The 26,108-nt window shown below is 39.9% G+C and overlaps 1 protein-coding gene and 1 long non-coding RNA gene across 9 annotated transcripts in view; both read right to left on the bottom strand.

Annotated features, from left to right (window-relative positions):
- The window catches only part of KLHL29 (kelch like family member 29), a 392,255-nt gene that overhangs the window by 219,262 nt on the left and 146,885 nt on the right, over nt 1-26,108 (bottom strand). For all 8 annotated transcript variants that reach the window (XM_064650633.1, XM_064650638.1, XM_064650632.1 and 5 more), the window contains one exon: nt 21,075-21,380. In XM_064650633.1, coding sequence (XP_064506703.1) covers nt 21,075-21,335 — 261 coding nt within the window. In that variant the 5' untranslated portion in view covers nt 21,336-21,380. The remainder of the gene's footprint in view (nt 1-21,074; nt 21,381-26,108) is intronic.
- LOC135412160 (uncharacterized) lies at nt 860-21,059 on the bottom strand. The gene is made up of 2 exons (XR_010429517.1): nt 5,069-21,059; nt 860-1,406 (listed from the first exon to the last, which is right to left on the bottom strand). It is a non-coding gene; the product is annotated as an uncharacterized LOC135412160 (long non-coding RNA).

The following is a 26,108-nucleotide window of genomic DNA, read 5'->3' as shown; positions in this document are numbered from 1 at the left end:
GCAAATACCTTGTTTATGACTAAACCATGTGTAATGGGCCAAGTGCTTCCTACCAGCATCACAAATGAGAAAAATTTGCATTAATGAAGAACAGCAAAAGGAAAAGCAAAATAAAAACGGGAAATAAATGTATGCAGGGAAACACTGGGCAAAGTTTCTGGCACTCAAATGATCCAGCATAAGTAAGATGTGATTTTTTTTTTCCCCTCAGCAGGTGGATAATAATGATATTAATAATTACAGTATCAATAACCATTTGCAGAACATGCATTCATTTCACATTTACATCTTTAAGTACTTATATAGCTTTTGCTGACACAGATGGATAAAATGATACAGAATGTGAGGACAGGCTTTGTTTCAATCTCAGATATCCAAAAGTGATCTACAGTCCCTGTGTATTCAATGGGAACAGAAAAGGATGCCAAAGGAGACCTTCAAACCACCTTTTGTAGGGTGAGAAAAAATCATCTTTTGGAGAGTGTTGGTCCTCTCTGCTGAATGAAAAGAGAGGCTACAAGCCAGCTATAAATAGATGTTTAACATTTGGATGGAGAAAGATATACAAGGTGAATCAAAGCTTCAATGATTCAACAGAAGCTGCCAAGTGAAACAGTATTAGGCTCTGTGTTTCCCTAAACTTCTCTTTATGCCTCTTTTGCTAGATTTAGCTTGTTTCCAGGAATGCAATACAGAGCTTCCAAGTACCCAACACTGTTGGAGGTAAAAATAGATGGAAAGACATGGAAATGGATAAAAAGCAAAAAAAAAAGTGCATTACATATGACAAATCTGTGTAGCAAGCACAAAAACTAAAGCCTTCCAAGAGCAGGAAAGAAACAACGGATGAGCCAGTTCATTTATGTCTTATCTATTTCATTTTTAATGTTTAAGTAATAAAACAAAACAAAGAAGATCAATGAAACAATTTGAGATTTGCTGTCCTCATACAAGAAATTTCATTAAAAAGAAACAGCTCTTTCTATTTTCTTCTTTTTTTTCTTTATTTTTCATTAAGAAGAACACAAATACAACTGAAAAGGTTGATGAGTCAGTAGAAAACTGAGCAGAGAGAAGTGACATTTTGTCAGGATCAGGAGAGGATGTAGATGTGCCAAATGGCCCAATGAGCAGCAGAGGGATTGCTGTCTTCAGGAAGATCGCTTTTTCCAGGGAAATACTGCCGAGTCTGTTCGTTCCTACCACGAGACACAGTCCACGAGCTCAGTCTTTCAGGTGACAGACAAATCCTCTTGGCCAGGCCTTCAGGACTTGGTCTTGATGACACTGTCAATTTCTCAGCTGACTTCTCAACTTCTCAAGGACTGACAAGCTCAACTTCGGTAGCCAACCACAGCATGGAGCACTCATGCTTTGCCACTGGCCTGATATCATTATATTTCCCCCTATAAGGACAAATCAAAATACTTGCTGCAAGCTTGTACTTTTGCAGACACTTCTCCTGAAGCATCTCCATTTAGTTTTAGACAAGCCTTTTCCAAAGCAAGGCTCCGAAGTCTGTAACAGTATCTAAATGTCCAGATAGATTAGTATCTAAAATTATGTGACCATGGCCCTACGTCAAGTAGAAGGTTCCTTCCTCAGGTCAGTTTTTCAGAACACTCATGCTTGTGCCCACTCACTTCTCAGACTCTTCAAAAGACCTTTCAGGATGGAAACATCCCAAAATTGTCTGACTATCAGCAAGAACTGGACCTCTGCCTAGGCAGAAATTTCAAAGGTGTCCCTGTTCAAATAGCTCATAAGAGCTGTTCAAGGAATCCAACCGAGCCAGAATAAAGGAAAGTAAATAATATTAGTCCTGTATCTGCAGGAGGTGGAAGTTAAAAAATATAATTAGTGGGAGTCCTCAAGGACAGTCTACTTTCCCTGAATCCTGCTGCTCCAATATTGTGTTGTGTTGCAAATGCCATTGATTTTCATTTTCTTCCTCTGAAACCCCAAACCTGTAATATTAAATAAGACTGAGGGAATTTCATTTTGTATCCAGAATACACTAAGCAGACAGCAACCCACTACTGTCTGTCCTAGCCTATTAACTTTATTAAAAAATTCAACAGAGCTGATTTCTGAAAAAGGAATTTATCAGTCTGCAGTATAAATATGGTATCAGTTGAAAGTTATTTTATTTGAATTTAGGTGTTCCTTGGCCAGGATGCACCATCAGACTTTTTAAGCTTGTCAAGACTGATAAAAAAACCAGGCCAAAAGCGTATGATAGGTATAATTGCCTTACTCTTCCTTATCCCCCCTTTAACCAAAATGTAAGCTTGTATTGCATTTCTTTACAGAAGAAGATAATTATTGCTGTCACTGTCACATTCACTTCTTGGTCTTGATAACAAATGAATTAAACCTGGCACCTGACCAAAGATCCTTCAGTTACCCTGTCAATGCTAATTCAGGAAACCATACATTTTACATAGACTGGTGTAGGGAAAGAAGAATGGATCTGGACTGTATAAAGTTCAGAATTTAACATGGAAGACTTTGGTCTTTAGTTACACTCTATGCTCCAACACAGTAGTTATGTCTCCAGATGGAGGGGGAAAGAATTCAGATTACAAGATTCCCTGGACATTAATGGATATCCTATCACCAAATCCTGAAACTCAGTTGATATACTTCGCCATCACACCATTTGACCTCTTTATATTTAACGTCCAACAGGTAGATTTTAGATTGATAAAAGCAGCCAGATTGCAAGAGCAGCTTGATCTGGTTTATCACTTACCGTGGTTACAACAGCTAAAATAGAGACTGAAAAAAATCACACCTCATGCTTGAATGTACACATTAAATTGAGAAGGAAATCTTCCTTTACTCAGTTTGCTGCAAATTTATTATGAACACTGTGAGTTTTACCCTAAAACTTGCAGCTTTACATAAAAACTACTTAGACATCACATCTAGCCTATCAATATTCTGTTCAATATACAGCAAGCTCTACTTTACTGAACATGTATATAACTAAGCTTTTGGCAGTGGCAAACTTTGTAAGCAGCTGCAAGCTTTACTGACAATGTAGAACCAAATAAAGGTTTGCCTAAGAACTCAAATTCATAACTGGATGCCAAATTAGCATAAGTGAAATATGAGTATTTAATATAATAAAACATGAGCCGCAAGCGTCTAGCCCATCCCAGGAAAAATGTGAAACCAGAAGGTATTTTAATGAAAATCTGGAAGCAAATATCTGAGTCTAATATTTAAAAGCCATAAGAGTTAATTTTAGTTTGAAAGGAAATCATTTTTCAAAGTTCTATACTCTGTTTAAAAACAGATTGAGCAAGTTTATTAAATTAGCAGACCACTACATTTATGAAATCCATAAGTCAGATCAATGGTGCACAGTCAGCTCTACAAAGTAATTGCTGGCTTCTCTCAAAACGGACAATCCAAAAACTTCCAAGGACTAGTTTTTCCCTCCATTATTTATAACGAGCAAAACATGGTGCAATAGATTGTAATTCATAATGCCTTTTTAATGTTTTTATAGCACAACATTTGGACTCATTTCTAATCTCTTTGGATGACAGGTTGCCATTATTGAATTTCCATTAATATGAATTATGGATACAATATATTTTACCCAATATTTTCTACCCCTGGACTAACGTGATTCTACAATAAAAAATCACATAGTCAGCAATTTTTTTCAGAAATAGAAATCACAGCCATCAGAGATTAGTCTTGCCATATGACTGTGTCTCTGACCTCAATCTTGCATCCATCTAACTCTACAAAATCATCAGACATAATTTACATGCACATTTATGGTCACAGAATCATATATCCTGAGTTGGAAGGAATCCACAAGGATCATTGAGTTCAACACCCTGCCCCATGCAGGACACCCCAAGAGTCACACCAAGAGCATTGTCCAAACGCTTCTTGAACTCTGTCAGGCTTGGTGCTGTGACCACTGCCCCGGAGAGCCTGTTCCAGTGCCCAACCACCCTCTGGGTGAAGAACCTTTCCTAATATCCAACCTTCTTCTTCCCTGACACAGCTTGGTTGTCAAAATGCCAGTATTTAGGAAAGTGTCAAACTGTGTCTTCCAAGCAGCAAGTCAAGGTTTGCTTAGCGAGCTCTCCCTCCTCTACCTAAGAAATCACTTGGTCATTTGGGCCAGGGAATACAAGATGAACAGACACGACCAAGTCCTGTTCCTCTTGTTCATGCTTCCAGATCTGGAAACGTGCCTGAGGAACTCGTTCTCCCTTATGAAAACAGATTTTAAGAATCAGGCAGACTCAATCACACTTCAGATCCTTTTGTTTTGCTCACCAGCAGCTATCTGCCATAGATCTCTCTCCCTAAGAAATTACCAATCCATCTAAATGATTAAAACCCTACTAAGCAGTAGGGATGAGAATAGCCATCCTGAGTTCAATGGGGCTACTTGCCTGCTTGAAGGCAAGCATATGATTCATGTTGTACCACATGGCAGAGGGAGGAAGATACAACATGTGGTTAATGAAATCCCCAAGATGCAGACTGCAGGCAGTACATTCCAGGCAAGGATGCATTCAGTGTACCTGCAATGTCAATCTCCACCCAGAGTATTGAGCTGTATGAATGCATAGTCTCACCTACCATGACTGTTCTCATCTTTTGCAGGCCAAATCAGGATTAGCAGCCTAACACACACTTTAATATTATAACTAATATCAGTGAACTATGGCAGCTGCTTTGGAAAAAAGTGCTTTTTAATAGTCACCAATGAACTTTGCACAGACCTTGCAGTACCAGGGCAGAAAGGCAATATAGCATTTTCCTTTGATTTTCAAAAGACATGTAGTAATAAAAATCTATTAAATGAAACAAAGAACTTCCCAAATGCCAAGAATGGTCTAGTACTTGCCCTGAGGAGCTCACATCCAAAAAGGACAAGAGAACGATGTGTGAAGAAAATAACACAAGAAGCAAGCAAGTAGATGACAGGTAACAACATTGAGTAATACCACGTGTTTCTGCACACACACTCCAAACAGGTATTTGGCAAAGTCTGTTCCTAAATACAGATGCATTCAGAAATACTCACAGTCCAGCCATAGTCAGAGGATTAGTTTTTGCCAGCGTTGTGGTGGTAAATAGTTCTTCAGGAGAAATCCACATAAAAGAGAGCAAGGGGCTTCCAGAACACCTCTGGAAGCACATGCCAGGCACAGAGGATAAACAAAACACTTATCAGAAAAGCAAACAAAAAGGTAATCAAAACCCAAGTCCTTGGGATAACAGATGGCAGGATCGGGGACACAAAAAGATACATGGGTGGAAGCTGAGTAGGGGGGTGTTTGAATGCTTCTGACATTTCTTTAAATGTCAGCTCGTAATTATGACGTCTTCACCACCACTTTGTACATACAGAGCCCCTTCTAGCAAAGGCTTCGCAGCTTCTGGAGAGCTGCACTTTAGCATTTTGAGCTATCTGTCATGTTGCCATCTTTTATTCTGGTGAGAATGAACAAGCAAACACCAAACTCCCACTGAACACCTACTACTTCAGTTTTACTTCCAAGGTTTCCTCATCGTTCAGTTAAATTTCTGAGTGTATTATGCAGATTTAGATGAAGAGCTACACATTGAGAAGAACCAGGAGATAAGTGAGAGAAAGGGCAATATTTAAAGAAGTTTGGAGAACCCTGCACAAACAGTGTAATCTATAAACACTCTTCCAGAGAAAGGAAAGTGAGTGGGGTATAATCTTTTGCATAAGTTTACATGTTTAAAACCCATGTTAATAAAAATCAATCCTTGTTCACTATTTGAACACAAATCCCATTAATAATTCCATTAAACTATCACTTCATTATTTTACTCGTTTGCACTTCACTATATTCACTGCCAACATCTGCTGCTTTCCCTGGGAAAGAGGGCGGAGAAGGCCACGCAATCGTGTTTCTTTTCAGCGCTCTCCCCTTGGCTCACTGGTGAGTGGCACTGATAGAAAGGGCATTTCAACTCCTTCCTACTCAGCGACAGAGTACCTTGCCTTCCAACACAACCAGTGTCCATCCCATGACTTAACATCCAGCATCCATCCCCAAACTGAAATTGCCTAATTATCAGAGCTACTCAGCATGCTTGCTCAATACTTTACTAAGCAGATACTTCAAAAAGGAAAGGGTGGAGAAGAAGTAAAGGAGAACTGAGACCCAGGGAGTAATAGATAACAAGCAACACAACTTCATATTTTGGAATTAAAAGCTTGGAGGAGACTGGGGCCACGGGACTGACCTAGACAAAAAGAAAAACTTCCCCCAAAACTAAGCCCCACAACACAACACTTTGATCATGTTAAATATTCAGGGAGGCAACAGAGAACATAATCACAATGCACAGCAGGGTCCTCAGTGAAGAATGGGTACACGACTCTTAAAAGGTTATTACAGCAAATTTAAGCAAACCAATTGCACGGAGACCAGCAGCTAAACAGAGGTTTTCAGAACTTGTGTTCTGATCATCAAGGCTCATTCCAACTGGCTCAATTTGATCTAACAAACAAAAAGTCAAATGATATGAATAAAGATATTTCCTCCAGTAAATTGAAAAAGGTGGAGTGGGAGCTTATTTAGATTTGCTTCTTGCGACTGCAGTTCTTCCTTCCTTTCTTTGTAGCTCTTGTAAAAAGGTTTCAGCAGTGGTACACACTTCGTGCATCTATGTACTTTCATTCTGTCCAGGAATACTCACCTCCAAAGGAAAGGAAAACAGCCAGGGCACAAAACACAATGAAGCAGAAACACAAAGGGAAAAGAGCTGAGAAACAGAAGCTCATTTCCAACTGCACTGAACGACTACCCGGGGCTAACAGTGTTATATTTGACTGAACCTGTGTGGCAAAACACCCCACTATTAACCCCTCAGATGTTCTCAAATAGACTCGTGAACTGTTCCTCTACAAAGGTAGATTTGGTAGATTTTATGGTTGAGGGGATGAAGAAAGTTAGTCCCCAGAGGTCTTCAAGACATAACACCACAGGTGAGGTGCACTAATCTTTGTTTCTATAGCCTCTTCTGAGGGGAACTATCACAAATATAACATATAGTCATGGATTTCTATCTAGGTGCCATCATAAATGCACCAGTAGACATATCTTTCAAGAAATACTTCAGATAAAATATCTGGCACTGAAAAGTCTCCAAATTTGTCAGCACTGGCAAAAAATCACAATCTGCCTCACATGAGGACACATATTAATCATGCTACTTTCATTTTGCTTGCCCAGGTTGTGGCTGTGCAAGAGGGAGTGTGTAGTCTGAGAGAGCCACATGTGGAAACACTAATTTTGGTTCATATGATGACTAAAATGCTGAAGGGTAACCAAAATCTCGGGTTTCTCTTCTTGCAGGGCTAGTAGGATGCACTAGCAAGGTGGTCTGGAGCTCTCTGCTCACAGAATCAGGCAAATTCCACTAATAAAAGGATCCATAATTCATCTCAAAAAAAAATCAAGATGAGTACATATCTGTACCTCGAGCAGATGGAAACGGAAGCGTAAAGGTGAAAACAGGGCAGGACAAAAGGATATAACCACACTTGGAATTTCCCTAGGCCTGGCAACTAGCACAGGTTTATTGGGCCTTCACTGGCAGAAAGTAGCATTATTTTCTATTCATTGCTGTGGCAAGAAAAGAAGAAAATAGATGGGCTAGTAAATGAAAAATCAATTGTGTAGGTAGGTGAGAGGTGTTTCTACTCCAACATTTAATGACTAACATGATCTTTCATACCAGATGTATGCTAACATCTGTCCAATATCTAACACAATTTCTTACTTCCAGATACAACAGAAAATATAAAAATCATTTCCTGGCACCAGACACATCTGCAGAAAATACTGATTCTGATACAGAAACTGAATTTGCCAGCAATTGGTGGCCCATATTCAAAACAATGACAAAGATTTCTGAAAACCAGCTGAAAAAACCTCCCTAGAAGATATATTTCTAGACTCCCTTAGACTGTGTATTTGTATTTGTAATGGAAAAGTGAGTTCACAAACTATTCTAGTTGTTGTGACAATTTATAACAGGGACAGACCACACCATCTCAGTGCACAGGTACACTGGCCTAAAGAGACAAAGTCGAGATGTACTTGTGCTCCTTATTGTTCAGATACAACTCAGTCAAGTATGAAACTGTGGAGTCAAGTAAAACCAATTACACTTGCCTCAAACACAAAGCCATTCCAGTAACTAGAAAACAAAACAGGTCCAGGACCTATTATATGGCTCTGAGGCCAAATGATATGGCCTGGCCACATTCACAGGATTATACACTTTTACCCTCCAAAACAAGGTGGCTATATCCAAACTGCCAATTGGGAATGGCTGCTGGCCCTCGCTAATCCCCAAGCCATGCCTGAGAATTGTTTATGACAGCATTAGCTAGTCCAGACAGAGCACAAGGCAGAGCCTGTGCTAACAGTTTAATGGTATAGATGGTCAAGTTCCAGCTCTTGGGCCCGTGCCCTGGCACTGCTTGATCTGCTCTGGTGGACCTTGCCAAACGCTGTTGTACTGTGAGCAGGGCTGGCTGGAACACAGACACTAAAAAAGAAATAAGAGTATCCAACCAAATTTAAAATCTCTAAACATTGTCATGATTCCCTTCCTTATTCTTTTGCTTTTTTGTCTTTATTTTCCAGACAGCCTTATTTCCACTGAGGTGTTCTATTTGCCAAAACAACAGAAGGTCAAAATAGTTGTGGTAAGCACTAAGTGTGCTTCATTTCTTACCACGATTCAGTGGCAGTTGCCAACAGTCAGGTAGTCAGGAATGCTGTGGGGAGTGTCAGAAGAGTTTAAATCAAGTGTCTGATGGAAAATGGGGCAGAAGAGAAAGATATCGAAGAGTGAGATAGAAAGGTGAAAAGATAAATGAATGAAATGAATTGGCCCACAAACTTTGCCACATTGCTTAAGCTTTGCTTTATCTCCTGGTTCAAAGAGTTGGATGCAAAAAGGCACGCTGCTCAACAACTGATTTGAGTACCTTATCTCTCTCTGGTTTTGAATCACCCATACCAAAAGAATGACACAAAAGGTCTTTGCTGCAGAGCAAGTTCACTCCCTTAACCAACAGGTCAGAAGGTGGGGTAAGAAAGACTGGCTTTGCAGACTTATAGCCAAGATCAAGGTAACTTCCCTAACTACCTTTGTGTGGTAGATGCCACCCCTGTTCTCTGAAGGAAACCTTTTAGGAGACTCCTGTCCACAGCATTTTGCAGGCTTTCACCGCCAGATAATAACCAGATTGGTTTTGTTGGAACGAGCTTTTGAAAGCTGGCATATCCCCTGCTCAGAGCAGGCAAAGACAACACTGGATTGCTTGTGGCTTTGTCCACTCTAATTTTGGATAACTACAGGGTAGGTAGCAACATCTCTATGCACTTGTGCCAGTGTCTGGCTACTCTCAGTGTAAGCCATTTTTCTGTCTGGGTGAATTTAGAGGTGTCCTGCTATACTTTTGACTTGTGGTTACTTTAGAAGGGTCCTTTGTCACCCCACTCGGTGCACTGCATCAAATAGCACTGACACGAAACTTTGGCTGCCCTGCCCCTTTGCAAAGCAACCAGTAATGGCAACAATGGCAGCTTACAAGAAAACTTGGGAATTATCTACCTAACATGAAGATGGAAATGAAAGCTATGGGAATTGAGATTGTTCAGCCTGGAAAAGAGAAGGCTCCAGAGAAACCTAATTGCAGCCTTTCAGTACCTGAAGGGAGCCCAAAAGAAAGTTGGATAGAGACTATTTACAAGAGCGTGTAGTGACAGGACAAGGGGGAATGGCTTCATACTGAAAGACGGTAGGCTCAGATTAGGTATTAGAAAGAAATTCATTACTATGAAGGTGGTGGAACACATTGTCCAGAGAAGTTGTGGATGCCCCATTCCTGTGAGTGTTCAAGGCCAGCTTGGATGGGACTCTGAGCGACCTGGTCTACTGGAAGGTGTCCCTGCCCATGGCAGGCAGGTCGGAATGAGATGATCTCTAAGGTCCCTTCCAACCCAAACCATTCTATGGTTCTATGACTCTATGAAGACTGATTTATTGCAAGACTTGAAACAGTTGTACAAATGAAGCTGAGATGACATCTAAGAAAACTTGAAATAGCATTATCCTGCGCTGCTTCAGAGCTCAACTTTACTGTAAAGCAGTTCCTATTTCTAAGCAGGCTGAGAAAACAAGGTGAATGGCAGCTTTGTATGTGGCTAACAAAGTATGTGTGATCCATATCTTCAAAATCTGTATCCATCTGTGTGTTTTAATCAAAGCAGTACATCTGAGATAATTATGCATGTGCATGATGACCCTAAAAGCCATCAATTCTACACATCAGACACTTCGGTCACAGCAAAACTACCAGAAGAATTATTACGAGCAGTGGAAAAAATGTTATGAAATAGAGTTTAAAACTTCATAAGCAAGAATGGAATTAATACACTCAAATTTTCCTCGATAATCCAGCTTGAAGAACCTTGCAAAGATAAATGCTAGACCTTTAAAAGCAAGGATGATAAAGATAATTAATGGAAGCTTAGAAAGATAATAATGTCTCAAATCCATGTGGGGTATAACTATTGCTCGGCTTTTGAGGAAAAGGAAGATAAATTATTCAGTCTTACTCCATCCCAGCATGAGGCAAAAACTATAAAGGAAACAAGCTGTTCAAAAGCAAAACTGTGATGACTATGCCAAGATAGGAGTTAGGCTCAGAAGACCTAAAATAAATCCAAAGTTCTAGTAGTTACTGACCAGTGAGGATTCTGGGTATCGTTTTAAAGCAAACTGACAAAAAAAACCATCTTGGGAAGTACATTGAAATGGTGATTCAATTCTAGGATAATGTTAGGATATTACAGAATGCTTTTGGTTCGAAGGGACCTCTGCAAATCACTCAGCCCACTCCTGCTCAAAACAAAATGCACTTGGATATCAGACCAGAGTGTTCCTGGTCATGTGCAGCTGAGTTTGCAGTGTTTACCATGGAGATTCTAGAGCTGTTTTGGGACTTGGCTCCAGTTTTGGCCCCTGCACCTACACTAATACACACAGCATGGGCAACAAACAGGAGGAGCTTGTAGCTTGTAGCGAGGTGCGGGTCGGTCTCTTCTCCCACGTAACAAGCAATAGGACAAGAGGAAATGGTCTCAAGTTAAACTAGGGGAGGTTTAGATTGGATATTGGGAAAAATTTCTCCACTGGAAAGTTATCAAGCATTGTATAGGCTGCCCAGGGAAGTGGTTGAGTCACCACCACTAGAGGTATTAAAAGACATGTAGATATGGCACCTGGGGACATGTATTTGTGGTGGGCTTGGCCGCGCTGGATTAGCAGTTGGATTTGATGATCTTAAAGATCTTTTTAAACCTAAATGATTCTGTGATTTTATGAACATCAGGAACACCGTTTTGCTGTTTGGATGACAGAGCATTGGCATAGGTGGCCCAGAGAGGACTGGAGTCACCTTCCTTGGAGATAATTCAAGGCCATCTGGATATGGTCCTTGGCAGTTGAGTCGAGGTGACCCTGCTTGAGTAAAGGGGCTGGACCAGAGGACCTGCAGAGGTCCCTTCCAACCTTAACAATTCTGTGATTCTCCCTGTTCCTATACACTTCCTTTGTTCATTGAGTTTGCTCAGGATTTCCATGTTCAGGCAGGATGGTTTCCAGGTATGCCTGCTTGGCTCTTGTACAGGGGCTGAGCAATTCCTGTGCCACCAGGAGATTGCCATTGGTGAACTACTGGATCCTTCTGCATGGTCTTGTACAACACCTTTGTAAGCTCCTCTTACAATGACTGGCACTTCTGAAAAAGAATATGGATTTGCAGGGGAACACGTGGTCAAATTATGCCCAGCATCATTCTTCAGGGGTGTTTCACTTGTGGGCTGACAAATGTTTCTGCATGCATTACTTCAGTGGTTTTGAATGTATGAGCTTTGTATAACATTTTACGTTCCTTTGGAATCAAAGGATAACTTTAATCATATAAAATATTATAATATAAACAATATATAGTCTTAAACATTCAAATTACACAGCCAAAAAAGCTTCTCTTTCCTGACATGTTTGTGCAACAACTTAGCAGTAGTAAATATTACTCATATACTTCTCAGTGCTTTGTTTCAGGATTACCACAAAACACCCGGAATCATGAACAGTAAGAAATAATGCTATGATATGAAGAATTTATTACTAGTTATTATTCATTATTTATACAGTGGGTGCATATCACTTTACACACAAATACCACTTCACAGGCAGCATATATTTCTCTGCAGAACTTCTGCGAGCTTTGTTTTCCAAAGTGACCGGTTTGGTGATGCTAAATTGTATTGGGTAACAACCACATATGTTTCAGCTTGACAGGAGCAGAGAACAACCAAAAACAGCTGAGGCAAACCAACTTCTGGGAGAATTTGGAATAGTCTGTTCCTCCAAACCAAATAAATGTGCATTTTGTTTCCTGAAGAGTGCCCATTTCATCCAAGAACAGAATGTTACAGCAGCTAACCAACACTTGAACATTTAGTAATGCCTCAAATTTCAAGAGAAAACCCAAGAAATATGCCCATAAGTTTATATTTTTTCACATACTACTTTTAAAAGAAATGTTAGATTATACATCTTCATCAGAACTGCTTCTACAGAGTGAAACCAGAATGAGGAAAAAGTGTGAGGAATTCCTTCCATGGTCTCCCCTACTGTGCTCTTGCAGGCATTGACAATGAGCCCTGTTTTGCACACCCATAAGGTAGTGAGTCACTGTGTGCCCATTTCTGCAGAAGATGGTAGCACCTTGTGTGCATTGTTTGGGTGGGATGGAGCACATTCAGCATCGCTGTAGTAACGTGACTCCTGGCATTGCTGTGGCATCGACAGAACAATCCTCCAACGGAACAGCCCAGGCTGCCTACACTTCATGCCACAGAGTCACAAGATCCTCATGCTCCTCTTCAAGGTCTGGGCACCTTTTCAAGAGGATTTTCAGGATTGTAGACAGGGCAGTGGTGATGCTTTAATGTCAGTTTGGAGTGTCAGCCCTGGCTGATCAGAGCTTCCCGGTATGCCTGGAGCACATCAGCCTGTGTCCAGCATTTGAAGGTGCAGCATTCCCAGTAAAAGGAGCCAGAGAGCAGAGTTTAATTTCCTGTTTATCACTCCCAGAGCCAAATTTATTTTTATGTCTATCAACTTCACAGACAAGTGTCATATCAAGCAGGAACCCAAGGCCCATAAAAATCACAGGGAGAAGTGAAGCTTGGCTCCCTTCTATTTTTTTCTTTCTTTTTATTCATTTGGTTCATTTGTTTTGCAAGCAACTTTTAAATTGAAACTACATATTAATCAGCAAGCTGAGAAAACCAATGCCATCAAGAAAATATTATGTCTGGCATACAATGTATTTTCCTTCTGCTATGCATCGAAACGGTAGTTTTTAAAAATTGCCACTGTGCTCCTGTTATAATAAAAATTATGGTATGCAGACATCCCACCCAACCAGTACTGTAACCTTCTAACAAACTGTTTGCATCAGGCTCTTCTATATCTTAATCAACTCATCCCCTCATCAACTCAATGATTTCTCAGACATTACTCTCTTCATGCAACACCAAAATCCGAAACTACTTTGTTGAGAAAGGATTGGCTCTGTCAAAAATAATTTCTGGGCCCTACTTATCAAGTATTGACAGTAAAAATAATAGGAAACCATCAGGTGATTCCTTGCAAAATTCTTTTTGTGGCTGCATTTGATGGTGACAACAGCAATATGTTCCTAAACGACAACCACCAACGTTACAATTATAAGCACCTATAAGCCAGGAAACCTGCCCTGCCCTCCTTTAGAAGCAATGCTCCTTGGAAATAAACCCACATCAAATCACAGGCAAGGCAGCTCCTAGGCTTTTTCAGCCTGACAGGAGGCTACGACAAATTTTATAATAAAACCCCCATGACTCCTGAAACAACAGAAGTATATATTTTGCTGCATTTGGAATGGATAATCTGCAACTAAAACACATGAAAACGAAGTAATGGCAAAAAAAGAAATAAGAAAATAAAAAAGAACTCTAAATAATTTCAAAGAATCAAGCACTTAAATCCTGGCCAATACAAATTTTGTTTAGGTTTTATTATTGATATTTATCTCTTCTGGAAGTCAAGAAACTTTTTGATCAAAGTGCCAAAGCCCAGAAATACTCCTTTTTCTTTACCCAAAGCTGTCATGTTTGTGACCTTGTAAGTATTTGGTGATGTCAATTAGTGCTTCAAAAATGCTGCCTTTCATCTTCAAATGGAACTGGGCCTAGAAACTGGCCAGACCTCTTAGCTCTTTCAACAGATGATAAACACACTGCAAGTAAAAAAATCCAAGTGGCTTTTTATGACTTTACAGATTAATGAGCATGCCAGAGCTTTCCAACCAATTTTGGTCCAATAAAGTATCTACAAAACTTGACAAACTAAACCCACATTTGTATGTCCCAATTTCTATACTACTAAAAATATGTACAGCTACACTTGAGAAAAAATACTAAAATAAGATGTTAAGAGGAAGTAGCAGACCATCAGCACAATTTAAGCCCTCTCTATGGGCCACAGATGATTAGGAATAGCCTTCTACAGAGGAGTCTGAAAAACACCCAAGGTATCTCTCCACTTCCTTGAAAGGGAATAACTGGTTGCTCTACTTCAAGGCCTTCATCACGTCAGTTTTGGAACCCACCACTGATCTCCCTTTGCTCTCCTGTCCCCTGGTGGTAAAAATACCTCCTAGGAGTTGTAATTTTTTTTTAGTAATGTGATTACTTCAGCAGAAGTCATTGTCGAGTTCAATTTACAGATATTTTGGTCAATTTGTAATTAGCTTAAAGAAAAAAAGTGTCCTGAGAGTCAATGACCAAATCCATCTGCTTCCTCCTCTCATTCCTGGTACAAGCCATGTTGATCCCTCAAAAGGAACTCTCAAAATTATTTGAGGATATAAGGATGATACTACAATGGTATTTTTTTGTGGTGTAATCTGCTGGTTTCAGCCTACCTGGGCTGGTGTGATGGCACCACAAAAGGCTCAGTCTAGAAGCTGCACTCCAATTAAATGGTGTGTCAGCCCAAAAAGGTAAATTGTGCAAAGCTTATTGAACTTTCAAACCTAAACAACCAGGAGAATGGGATTTAGGTGCCAGGGAAAACCTGTCCTTGTATTCTATTAGAGACCATTGAGTGCTATATACTCAGCATTGCTCTGATTTCCTAAACATTCATGTAATAGTCTGCCATAATCGGAGCTTCATATGCATCAGAAGCCTCTGATTAGGTGGAATACGCCTGCATCTCATTTACCAATGAAACTGGACATTAGTCTATTTTAAAAAATTATCCATAGGTAAAAATATGCTCCCAGGAAAAAATCACTTTCACTATCTGCCATCCAGCAACTGAAGCCTTTTGTACCATCACAATAATTTGCACTTGGGCCAGACTGCTGCTTTGTGTCCAGATCACCAGGCTACTCTCTGAAATGGTGACAAAAATATGCCAACTCTCAATACAAACCCTAGGGTTATGGAGGAGCAGCTTTGCACAGAGAAGTTGGAAGAGCAAATCCCATATACTTTATCACTGCATGTTTTGACTGTTTTTTAGCAACTGTTGTATTCCAATATTTATAATCGCTCTCTTTATGCAAGCGTCTTATGTTTTATAATAAAAAGAGTACATAAATTTCAGTTACCGTAGCAGAGCAAATTGTTGTATGTAATTAGTCATGTACAACATAAGGCGTAACTTGAAAAACAATTCGTGTTTATTCTTCCTCTGCTTAATCAATATTTTAAATATTTGTGGAAACCATACACCAGCTTAGTAAATCATCACCTCCAAAGCGAGAGAAATAGAACAGACAACACAAATCCTGCAACCTACAGCAAATCATCTGCATATGACAGGCTGTTGTTGAGGGAACTACATTTTTTGGCCTGTGAAGGAAAGAAGAATATAACACTTTACTTCTGTGCTGTTCCACTTTATTCCTTTTTACCGTGCATTCCTCAGCCATGCCGATTTATTTTTCCTTTACCATAATAATTTTCTTCCCTCTCCACTTATTTTTTAATGCTATTTAGTTGCACTGAAACACAAAGACAGTAGGGGCTGTTTTTTTCCCTGCAATCCTTGCTTGACTTTCCAGAGAGGTTAACAGATGTTTTAACATCACTGTCTTCCCTCCCACATCATAACTGTGGCTAACCACAGTAGGACAAACTCCGGTAGCAACAACATGAGAGTCTTAAATGCTATGGGAGTACTGTGAACACAGGAGGCCAGGATCACATCTCTGTTATGCTATTTAAAGACTTAAAACTACACAGCTATCCCTGAGCTCAACTAGAGAAAATCTTATCAAAACTGAAGAATGGTGTTTTTGTAAAATTTGTCATAGGTTTAACCTTGAGAATAACAAATCATTAAGTGGGGGGGGGGGGGCGGGGGACTTAGGAATCAATTTATGTTTCAAGCAAAGAGTTTTTAAAATTAAGGTTGTGAAAAAAAATCAGATCTTGCCTGGTGTTGCACAGATTCTGTTGATGTATCAATCTTTTCAGGCATTTAAAAATAATATAGAGATGATAAAAGTAAATGTTCTATAACCAAAAAATCTCTTGGTAATAAAATTTCAAATTACAGCCCATGACAACACTTCTAAATTGAAGCTGTGATACAGGAGCTTTGATGGAGAAAATTGTACAAGTAACTTGCAAAGTAATTCGGAAAAGCAACAAAGAATGAAGGTGCTGCTGAGATGAACAGAAAAAACAGCTGGAATGGTGTGCAGCATCCTTAAAAATGAATTTTAGACTGTTTGTTGCCAATATCTTAAGCAGTGCTGTAGTCTTATAAGGATTTCTTGGAGAGCTTCCTTTGAGCAATAAATAACCTCACTGCAGAAAACCCCACCATGCACAGACAGACCCAAATCTGAGCTAAATCATCATACATGACTGGGCTCATCAGTGTCTGACAAATTGATCTGAACATAGAGTTTAATGGCAGGATTTGCACTTTCCTATTGACTACTTCAGGCATTCAAGGAGCTGAGGAAGTACCTCCTGTGAAGGACTCATCCCTTCAAACTGTGATGACTCTTGGTGCTGGTCTGTGGACCAACTCTTCAGATATAGCACCAGGGCAGAAAAAAGAAATTGAGTAAAGGAGCTGAAACTTTGCTCATAGTGGCACAGAATGAGTAGAAAAAACCAAAAAATCCCTACCTCTGAGTACCTCACTTTCCCTGTCAATATACTGGGTGTGCAGCATTAAACTATTTCTTAAAAGTTGATGAGGTCTAAATAGTTTTTCTGATGTTTTCTGGCAGCCTCCAATGAAATAGGTTATAGCAGTGCAAAGTCTCCTCGTCATTTTGTTCAGCAAAAAATAAAGCTCAGGAAGAGACAGCTTTTCTGTTTAAATAACTCAAACTAAACATCCATAACCACTTAAATGTGGCAGATCCACTAAGTGTGATTTGTACCAAAGCATCTGTGGTAAGAAGGTTACAGGTACGCTTTGAGAATAAATTTCAAAGGTCTGAAAAGTATAATTAGTTTTAAAGTTCTCCTACACATTAATAATTAGTAATAAAAACCTTCTAAAGTCCTCCACAGAAAGAAGTAAAAAGCTCTTCCAGAAGCATAAAAGCATAGACCAAATCCAACCCCCCTCATGGCTGGTCTTATATCTAAGCTCCCTGCTGAAGATGGTTTCATCTCCCACCAACAATTAATTTGATCAATTTTTTTCTCTCCTTTCCAATGCTTTTTCCGTTCATATCACATAACTCAGGGTGAAGTCTTTAATCTTACATACATTTACATAATTTTAAAGACCAAATGGTTCAGCCAGATTAGGTAGCCTAGTGGTCCTTAAAACAATTAATCTATGAATTCCCCGACCAATTCCATCACCAACACAGCAAGTTTTACAATTCAGTGACATGTCAGAGAGAAAAGAAATTTTTTCCTCTGTTTTGAATTTGTCACTTTAGGATTCAGTTAATCACGAGCTGAAGGACAGGAATATGACCAATGTCTGCCAATACAGGTATCCAGAAGACAGGTCTTGTCAGACTTAATTTCAATCTTTGACAAGACTATGACTCTGTTTGATAACATGTAATTGAGGATGATGCCATGTATATGCATTTTTAATAACTATTGACTTAGCACTTTGGCAAAAAAGTCTGGAGCAATTATTATCTGCACAGACACGGAAACATGCAAGGGAATGGTGAGTGATGCTGAAAGGATGCATATGGTTTTGGTACCTATATGATTTTAGCATCCATATTTTCAAAGGCAAATGAAGAATGGAGATGATGCAAAAGATACACAGTTATTTGGAGGCTACCAGGACTGGTCAACAGCAGGAAACTAGAGGAACCAAGGACCAAAGGTTTGAAGACAGACTAGATGACTTACAAAAGAAATGAAACAAACTTTTAACTGAGAGAATAACTAATTGGCAGGAACACAAAATGAAGAGAGATGGATGGTTGGCCTCTATGGTTTGAGATCTTCAAACCAGGTCTGGAAGGTATGTAAAGTCAAAACTGGCAACTGGATGGCACAGAGAGTTTTTTCTGTCCTCAGCGTGGAGGACCACTGCTGGCTGTACCCATATCCTTGAAAAATGAGATAAGGAGGACCAGCTTCTCAATCTTCTGGCTTCCCAACACCATGACAGTTTATTTACCCGTGTCACCGGGGCACACCCCTGTCACTGAGCTTGATGACATCTGCCATAATGTTTGGGAAGGTTCAGCCCTGCAGAAGGGCAGCTAAGCAATCAAATATCCACAAAACAGAAGTAAGAAATTCAGCTTTAAGATGACACCTGTCCCCCATGAGCTGGTACCCCATAAATATGCTCACAAAATGGTTGCAGAGAGTAGGTTGTGAACTCTCCATAGCTCATGGAAACTTTACACATGCTTGGCTTATTTTTAAAATATTTTTATATTTTTAATTTTTATATTTTTATTTTTTAAATAAACCAAGCAACCACATTATTCTTCTTACTTGTGATTTCCTCATTATATGGATATAATTTTTTATGCCTGACAATTAGCTGGACTCTACAAGAGAAAGGCCCTGGCTGGTTACACTGCTGACCCCAAGTGTAAATCTGCTGCGTGTGAAGGAGAGAGACAGAGTCGGGCAGGGTGAACAGGTGTCTGTGGGAGCACCTGATTTTTTTTCTGACACCATTTCACATCATTAGTTGGAAGCCTGCTAGGCACCACACCCTTGCATCTCTGTTCATCCTATCTACCTCACTTTTTCAACGTTTTTTCCTCTTTAATACATGCAATTTTGAATTTTTAGAGCTGTTTAGCTGATTCACAGCAGCAGAAGCTGGGGCAAAAACTCTATACATATTTACACATTTATTGTATGGGAGATTACACAGTTGATTAACAGTTCTCAGAACAAAAAATGTCCCATGCTACCTCCATTCTTGTCTATTTTTTGCTTTTGATCTATTCATGCCAAAACATTCTTACTAAGGAAAGTCATCAGAAAATTGTCTAATAAGGTAATTTAGAAGACGGTTCACATTGAGCATATGATCAAAAAGCATTTAACTTGCTGTTCCTGCCTCCTCTCCCCTAATAAACATATGGTTTACTAGCACTGATAAGCTTCAAAATGCTTTTGAACATCTGGGAAAAGGGCTGATCAGTTCCAGACAATCGTTGGACTCTAAGTAGACCCAGGAACAAAGGTCGTGATAAATGAAACCACTGCTTTGGCTCCAAAATAGCCTCAATCATCTCCAGACAAAGCATGATTGAAATGCATCTATCTGTGGATAGCATCTGGAGAACTCTAAATATGTTTTGATCAGAATCCGAGCGGCTTCTTTCAAATGAAAATAATTTTAAGATGCCATGGAAAATTTTTACAACCAATCACACTTTGGCCTAATGTTTCCTTCTGCAGCATTGACCTTGTTTTTCTACAGTGTGAAAAAAATCAATATAATAATGGTACTGCAGTAAAATTTCAGCTTGCTCTTGGCTTACTTTAAATAACTTTATTGTCTCCTTTCCTTCTGTCTGCATCTGCTGTATTTGGCACTTGCAGTTATTAAAATGAAACCAAGTTGAAAGAAAATGTTAAATATCATAAAAAGAAACCCAGCAGCGCTTCTGGCTCACTTTGTCAATGCTGTGGTCACCTTTACCATTTGCCAGGGATTTTTGTTCCCCAGTTGTTCTACCTGAATCTACATGCAGAAAGAAACCCCAACTTTCTCCTAGAATATCAACTTCTACTTTGCAGATTTAAAAGAGCTAAATGTTGTTTTTTTTTTTTAAAAAGGAAAACTCCCTCTCTTTCCTCCAATAATATATTGGAACAAAAAAGCCCAATGGTTTACTAGTGATTTCAGTTCTTTGATGCTTAACATTTTCTTACTCCTCAGTGTGCCTTTTTTGCCCAAACCAGCAAGCCTGGTTATAGCAGTCCCACTGTTTCAATCCTACCTGCACTAAGAACGAGGCTTTGAGAACCCTGTAGGAAACTATCAACTAAAAAGAAGAAAAAACACCATTCGGCCAAAATTATGCCCTTTAGTCACTTTCCACTCCCTCTGGATGAGAACCATTTGTTGTCAACCACAGCTCTGCCTTGGTCAACAGACAAGAAGAGCATTCCCAAAAGCAAAAGTGGGAACCATATGTTCAAGGTAAAGCCACAGAAAGCCTAAACGTAGGCAGTGCTGAAAGGAAAGAAGCATTTGCTCTGCCTGGGCCTCTCAGAAGTATGAGCCAGTCTTAGAGCAAGAAACACCTACTCTAGTGTGTGCACAACACAGAAAAGAATAAAAAAGACACACACTGCCCATGGGAATTTATTTTCCTACTCTTGGCTATACCACAAACACAGGTTTTACAAAGGGACAGGTGAAGCTCCATCTCTAACAGCCCCTTTAGCAGATCAACCCCTTAAAAAGAAAAGCTGAATTCTTACTTTGGTAGTTGAAGCTGGCGAGGAGTTGGCCACCAGGCTGGTGATGACGTCGCTGTTGCCGGTGGTGCAGGCGGCAGTGGCCGGGGTGGGGAGCCGGGAGGGGACGATGGGCAGGGGCAGCAGCCCTGGGCGGGTGCTGCTGTTGGTGCTGGCAGCGCTGCTGCAGTTGGTGCTGCTGACATGGTTGCCATTGGAGCTCCAATCCCGGCGATCCCACCCGGCACGGTAATCTCTTTCGAACCGGCTGTGGTGCCGTGACATCTCGGTGGAGGGCAGCTTTGTCTCAAAGGGAACTCGAGAGCTTGCCTGAAAGATTAAAACCAAAGAGGAGTTAGGAATGAGGTCCCAGCACAGCACCTGTACTCAATAACCACCAGGGCAAGGCCCTGCCATGCCTCCTCTGCTTTAGGAGAGCACTGTTCCTCTGCTTTTCCCAGCTAAACATCAGGAGGAAGAGAGCAGTGTTGTAGTAAATGTTAATATGGAACACGAATGAAAGAGTTTGGACAAGTACAAGGACACAATGGGAGAGCCCAGTCCTATAGAACTGAGGAAACACCATCTACCCAAACTCTTCAGTAGAGTAACAAGCAACAGCATGCAAATCATGAAAAGCCAAGATAGCAGAAAGTCATCATTCAATGTTTTGATAACAGGAAAACATTTCCAACAGCTGCCTCTTGCAGTTTTCTCAGTAGCCTTCAGATAATTTCTGTAGCTCTTTCCTGTACCTGACACAAATATTAATCCTATTATTAAATCCTATTATTAAACATGACCAAATATTAACCCTAAAGATCAAAGGGAGAAAAAATCTACCTGCTAAATTTATCCATTACTTCTCTATTTTCAAAGCCAAATACCGCTTTATGCAGCCCCCTCCCCTCCTTTTACTTTTGACCTCCTCACTGGAAGCTCCTACAGGAAGGTTTCACTCCATGATGCCTGAGAGCTCCCCACAGAGAGGATGCTCTCCAGGGCAGGCCAATATGTTCTGTCTCCTCCCGTGCTTCTGGCTAGACTTAAAACACTTAATACATGTAAAATGATCAAATGACCAAGTTGTTCTGTGTGATCATCCTGTCCTTATCATTGCTTACCCTCTCAGTCTTTGTTATCCATAGATTTTATCTGCCAAGAGCAAGACCTCTGAACACAATGCTGGAAGTCAAGACTCCAAACATCTAATCCCAGTTCTGATAATTATACATTACATAGTCTAAAGCAGTTACTTAAGGCTTCCTTCCAAGGTCTCCTAACCTGCAGAATTGCAATAATGCTATTTTTCCAGCAGAGTTCTGAGTAAGTGAAAGTTTACAGCATTTGCAATTGAAGAAGAGAATGAGCAAATGCTAAACATATTTATTTCCATAAATAAATAACGAGTATCTAGGTCACTGCAGCACCTGATTTATTTTATTTGCATCACACAATCCACTAAGTTCTTTGTAATAATAATATCAGGTCAGTGGAAGCAATGTTGTTTCACAGATTCTTAGATATAAAAATGGATGGTAAAAACATCTGCTTATAAGGACTATGCAGAAAGCTGGAACCAAGCTCACCCAGAAACTTAGAAATAAGAAATTTCTTAAGAGAGATAAAACTTAGAAGTGGTACAAAACAGTGTGCCTAACAAGAATGTTTGTTATTCACCTGGTAGAAATTTTAAAAAAAGCAAACACAACCAATTATTATACCTAAATGATGAAAGGTTTAACTGGTTCACCAGAGTTACTAGCTTGAGATGAAGAATACTCTTCCTCAGTTAAAAATTCAAAAATATGTGTATTACAAAAAAAAGCCCCAAATTCCCTCCTACAATCATTATTTTCAACTAAATGCTGAACCAAATCTCCTAGGAAGCTGCACTTGTGATGGTTATGTTGCTACTGTGCAGGAATGGCAACAAGAGCTTATACTGGGGACCACATCAGTGTTGTTGGTGTTGACCACAAAATTAACATTCCTCTTAAACCAACAGAGCCAGCTATTTTTTTCCTCTGGTAGGATGTGATGCAAGGCTTGACTTGATGATTTGAGGGCTGTCAAGATTAGATTCTTCTGTCTTGTATTTTTGTGGCCATCTGATACTTTCATTCAGTAAGATCATTCTGTATTGTCCAGAGGACCACATGGGAATGACAGCTCAGCTGTACAACGACCACAGCAAAAACCAGAGACACCAGTGCTGTGAAAGGTGCTGTAGTGAAAACAGAAACTTTTATTTTAGTAGAGGTGAACAAAGCAAGTTCTTCCTCTAGTGACAACCATCTCAGAATAAAATCAGTACCTAAACATCGTGTCTCTAAAGAGTAGAATTCCACAGGTATAACCCCACTTTCGTTTCTTTTATAAATATTTTGCCAAATCAGGCAAAAATGGAGTCTGTAAACTGCAAGCTGCAATTTCAAAATATCCTTTATTATTCCTTGCCTTTGAAAAAGTTTCTTTTTTAATCCCCACAGCATCCACCACCGTTTGAAGGTATCTTTCCTGACTGTTTGGATGCAGGCTGTCAACTGAATACCCTTCTCCTCCCGAGCTCGAGGATCTCCATTAGCTGTATTAGTGTACTCCTTGACAAGGCAACCAGAGAGAACCAAATCACATCTCCCCCACCCACCCACACACTTGAGTACATCTGACATTTAATTCAGCGGAGAGCAGCGGCACACATGCACATAAGTCAATAGCGAGCAGTTTTTGCCACACGATCCAAGACACCATGCCCCCAGCAATTCTACTATCAGATGAGACTGACAGGCAATTACGTCAATAACAAGCAGGAAAAAAGCCTGTGACTAAGCCACGCATTAAGAAGTTTACTTAAAACCTACCGCCCTCTTCATGAGCGAATTCACTTCTCAGTCCAGTAGCTGTTATTTCATGGTATTTCCAATAAAAAAATAAAAGCCAGGGCTCAATGTCATACTTTTTTTTTTCCAATACACTGAATTAAATATACACTACTTGTTTCAACATGTCATTTTTGGCTGGGTACAAAGACACTTGACAGCAACAAGATGTGCAGAAAAACCGGAGGGGATAACTATCTAATACATGAGTACTCAACTGCTAGTGCTTGCTATTTAAAATTAGAAAGAATAGACAATGTTCTCATAAATAGCTGCTGGGTGAGGTAAGAAATGATTTGTGAACAGGCTAGCTAATTTTTAAATATATTTTTAGATCCAGAGTTTATGCTTTGTCTAGACTATTTTCATCAAGGATCATAATCATAATAATAATGCTTCAAACATATTCTGTACTCATAAGAAAAACTTCTCCAACAGACTGTTTCCCAAGTCAAGCATAATCATTGCATTCCTCTGCACAGAACTTGACACGGGGCAGCATAAACCATCTTGAGAAACAGCAGAGACGGAGGCCAGTGGAAACTTACACAAACAGCAACAAGGGCAGCAGTCACTGCAGTCAGAGATCACAGACTTTTTGAGGTTTAAAAAGATCTCTAAGATCATCGAGTCCAACTGTCACCCAAACCCCGTCATTACCAGTTCCAAACTATCTGATTTTAGACTAAAATTTTACAGTCATGTATTCTTCAGAATTTTTTTTCCCCTAGTAATAAACCTCCTTTCTGAACCCCGCCTAAAAAAACCAAAACCCTTTCTTTTGCGGAGATGGTGAGATGGGGAAGGATCAATACCTAATACTTAAAAATACCAACATCAACAGCTACAATTAATTAATTAATATGTTTTTACCTTTCTAAGGAAAGTTTTCCTCAACATTCATGCGCAGGCATTTTAGCTAGCTTCACGTCCCTTTAAACAGCACTAAGGAAGAGAAAGAAGGTTTTTACGTTGTTTTTTAGACTTGGGGAGCTCCCAGTGCTGTCTGCACTGAAGTCACCATGCCAGTTAAGCCTTGGCTAATTATAGATCTATCAGCCTCAGTTTTCGGGTTGATTTTTCAGCCAGTATGAAGCTCCACACTGCCCTGAGCCAGTACTAGAGCAGATAAGCTTAGAGCTGTCTCAGATATGTTTACCCTACATCAGAGCCATAAAACCACGATGTAGAGATGCAGACATAGCCAGTAATAGAAAGAATGTATGATTTGTGCATCTCAGAGCAGTAGTCCATGAGGAGGCATCTTGTATGCTATTACTGATGAAAATCCCTCTGTGCACCCAATTCAGCTGACATACTATCCTGTGAAGGTGGTAAAGTCAGTGAGACAAGCCTTCACTCACTCTCTACTCAAGATGTAATCACTGGAGTAGCCAGGTGTCTTTAATCTCGACTAGAAAGGAAACGTGTTCCTGTTTGTCACATGGAATCAAAGGATTTTATTGTGCAGCCAAAAGGAACAAAACCTCTCTTAGAGGGGAAAAAAACCCACCCTACTAAAGAGAGACCAAAAAAGAGAGAGAAATCCATAATAGTTACCGGTTGAACTGATAAATTGAAAGCAAAAAGGAGATCAAACTGGTATTAAGGGAGAGCTGTGGAAAGGGCTATAAGCCAAAGAAGAGAGATCGAGCAACCAGAGGTAAATACAACTCTGAAAGGAGATTTAGTGATATGGCAAGACAAACAGAATGCCTATCTCAGTCCCAAAGACTGCATCACTGTGCATGCATTGCAAAAATCATGCCAAAACACAGACAGCCCACTTGGTTTCAGACAAAGGTTATGCAGGACCCAGGCACGAGGATTATACAGGCACCCAACCCTCTCCTCCATTATTTACTTTCACAGAAGGATGGGATTGGGAGGGTAGATCAGGGAAGGGTAACAGAACAACGAAACAATACCAAACACCTTCTGAGGAATGAGACAGGATCTCTCCCAGTTGTCCAAGGCCAAAACATGCAATGTAGCAGGTAAGAGAGAAATTACTTTACATCTATCCCTCTCAAGGGTAAGTAAAATGTGAGCATACCCCTGTGCTAGAGAACATAACTTTTTCTACGACCAGGAGTTTCAGAAACGTCTCATACTAACAGCTTGCTCAACAATAAAGTTCGAGAAGGTTTTTCTGCAAAACGGGTGTCTTCGGGAC

This window comes from Pseudopipra pipra, chromosome 3, assembly GCF_036250125.1.
Source record: "Pseudopipra pipra isolate bDixPip1 chromosome 3, bDixPip1.hap1, whole genome shotgun sequence".
NCBI lineage: Eukaryota > Metazoa > Chordata > Aves > Passeriformes > Pipridae > Pseudopipra > Pseudopipra pipra.
The sequence above is the reverse complement of the archived record's forward strand: the minus strand, read 5'-3'. Positions and strand labels throughout refer to the sequence as shown.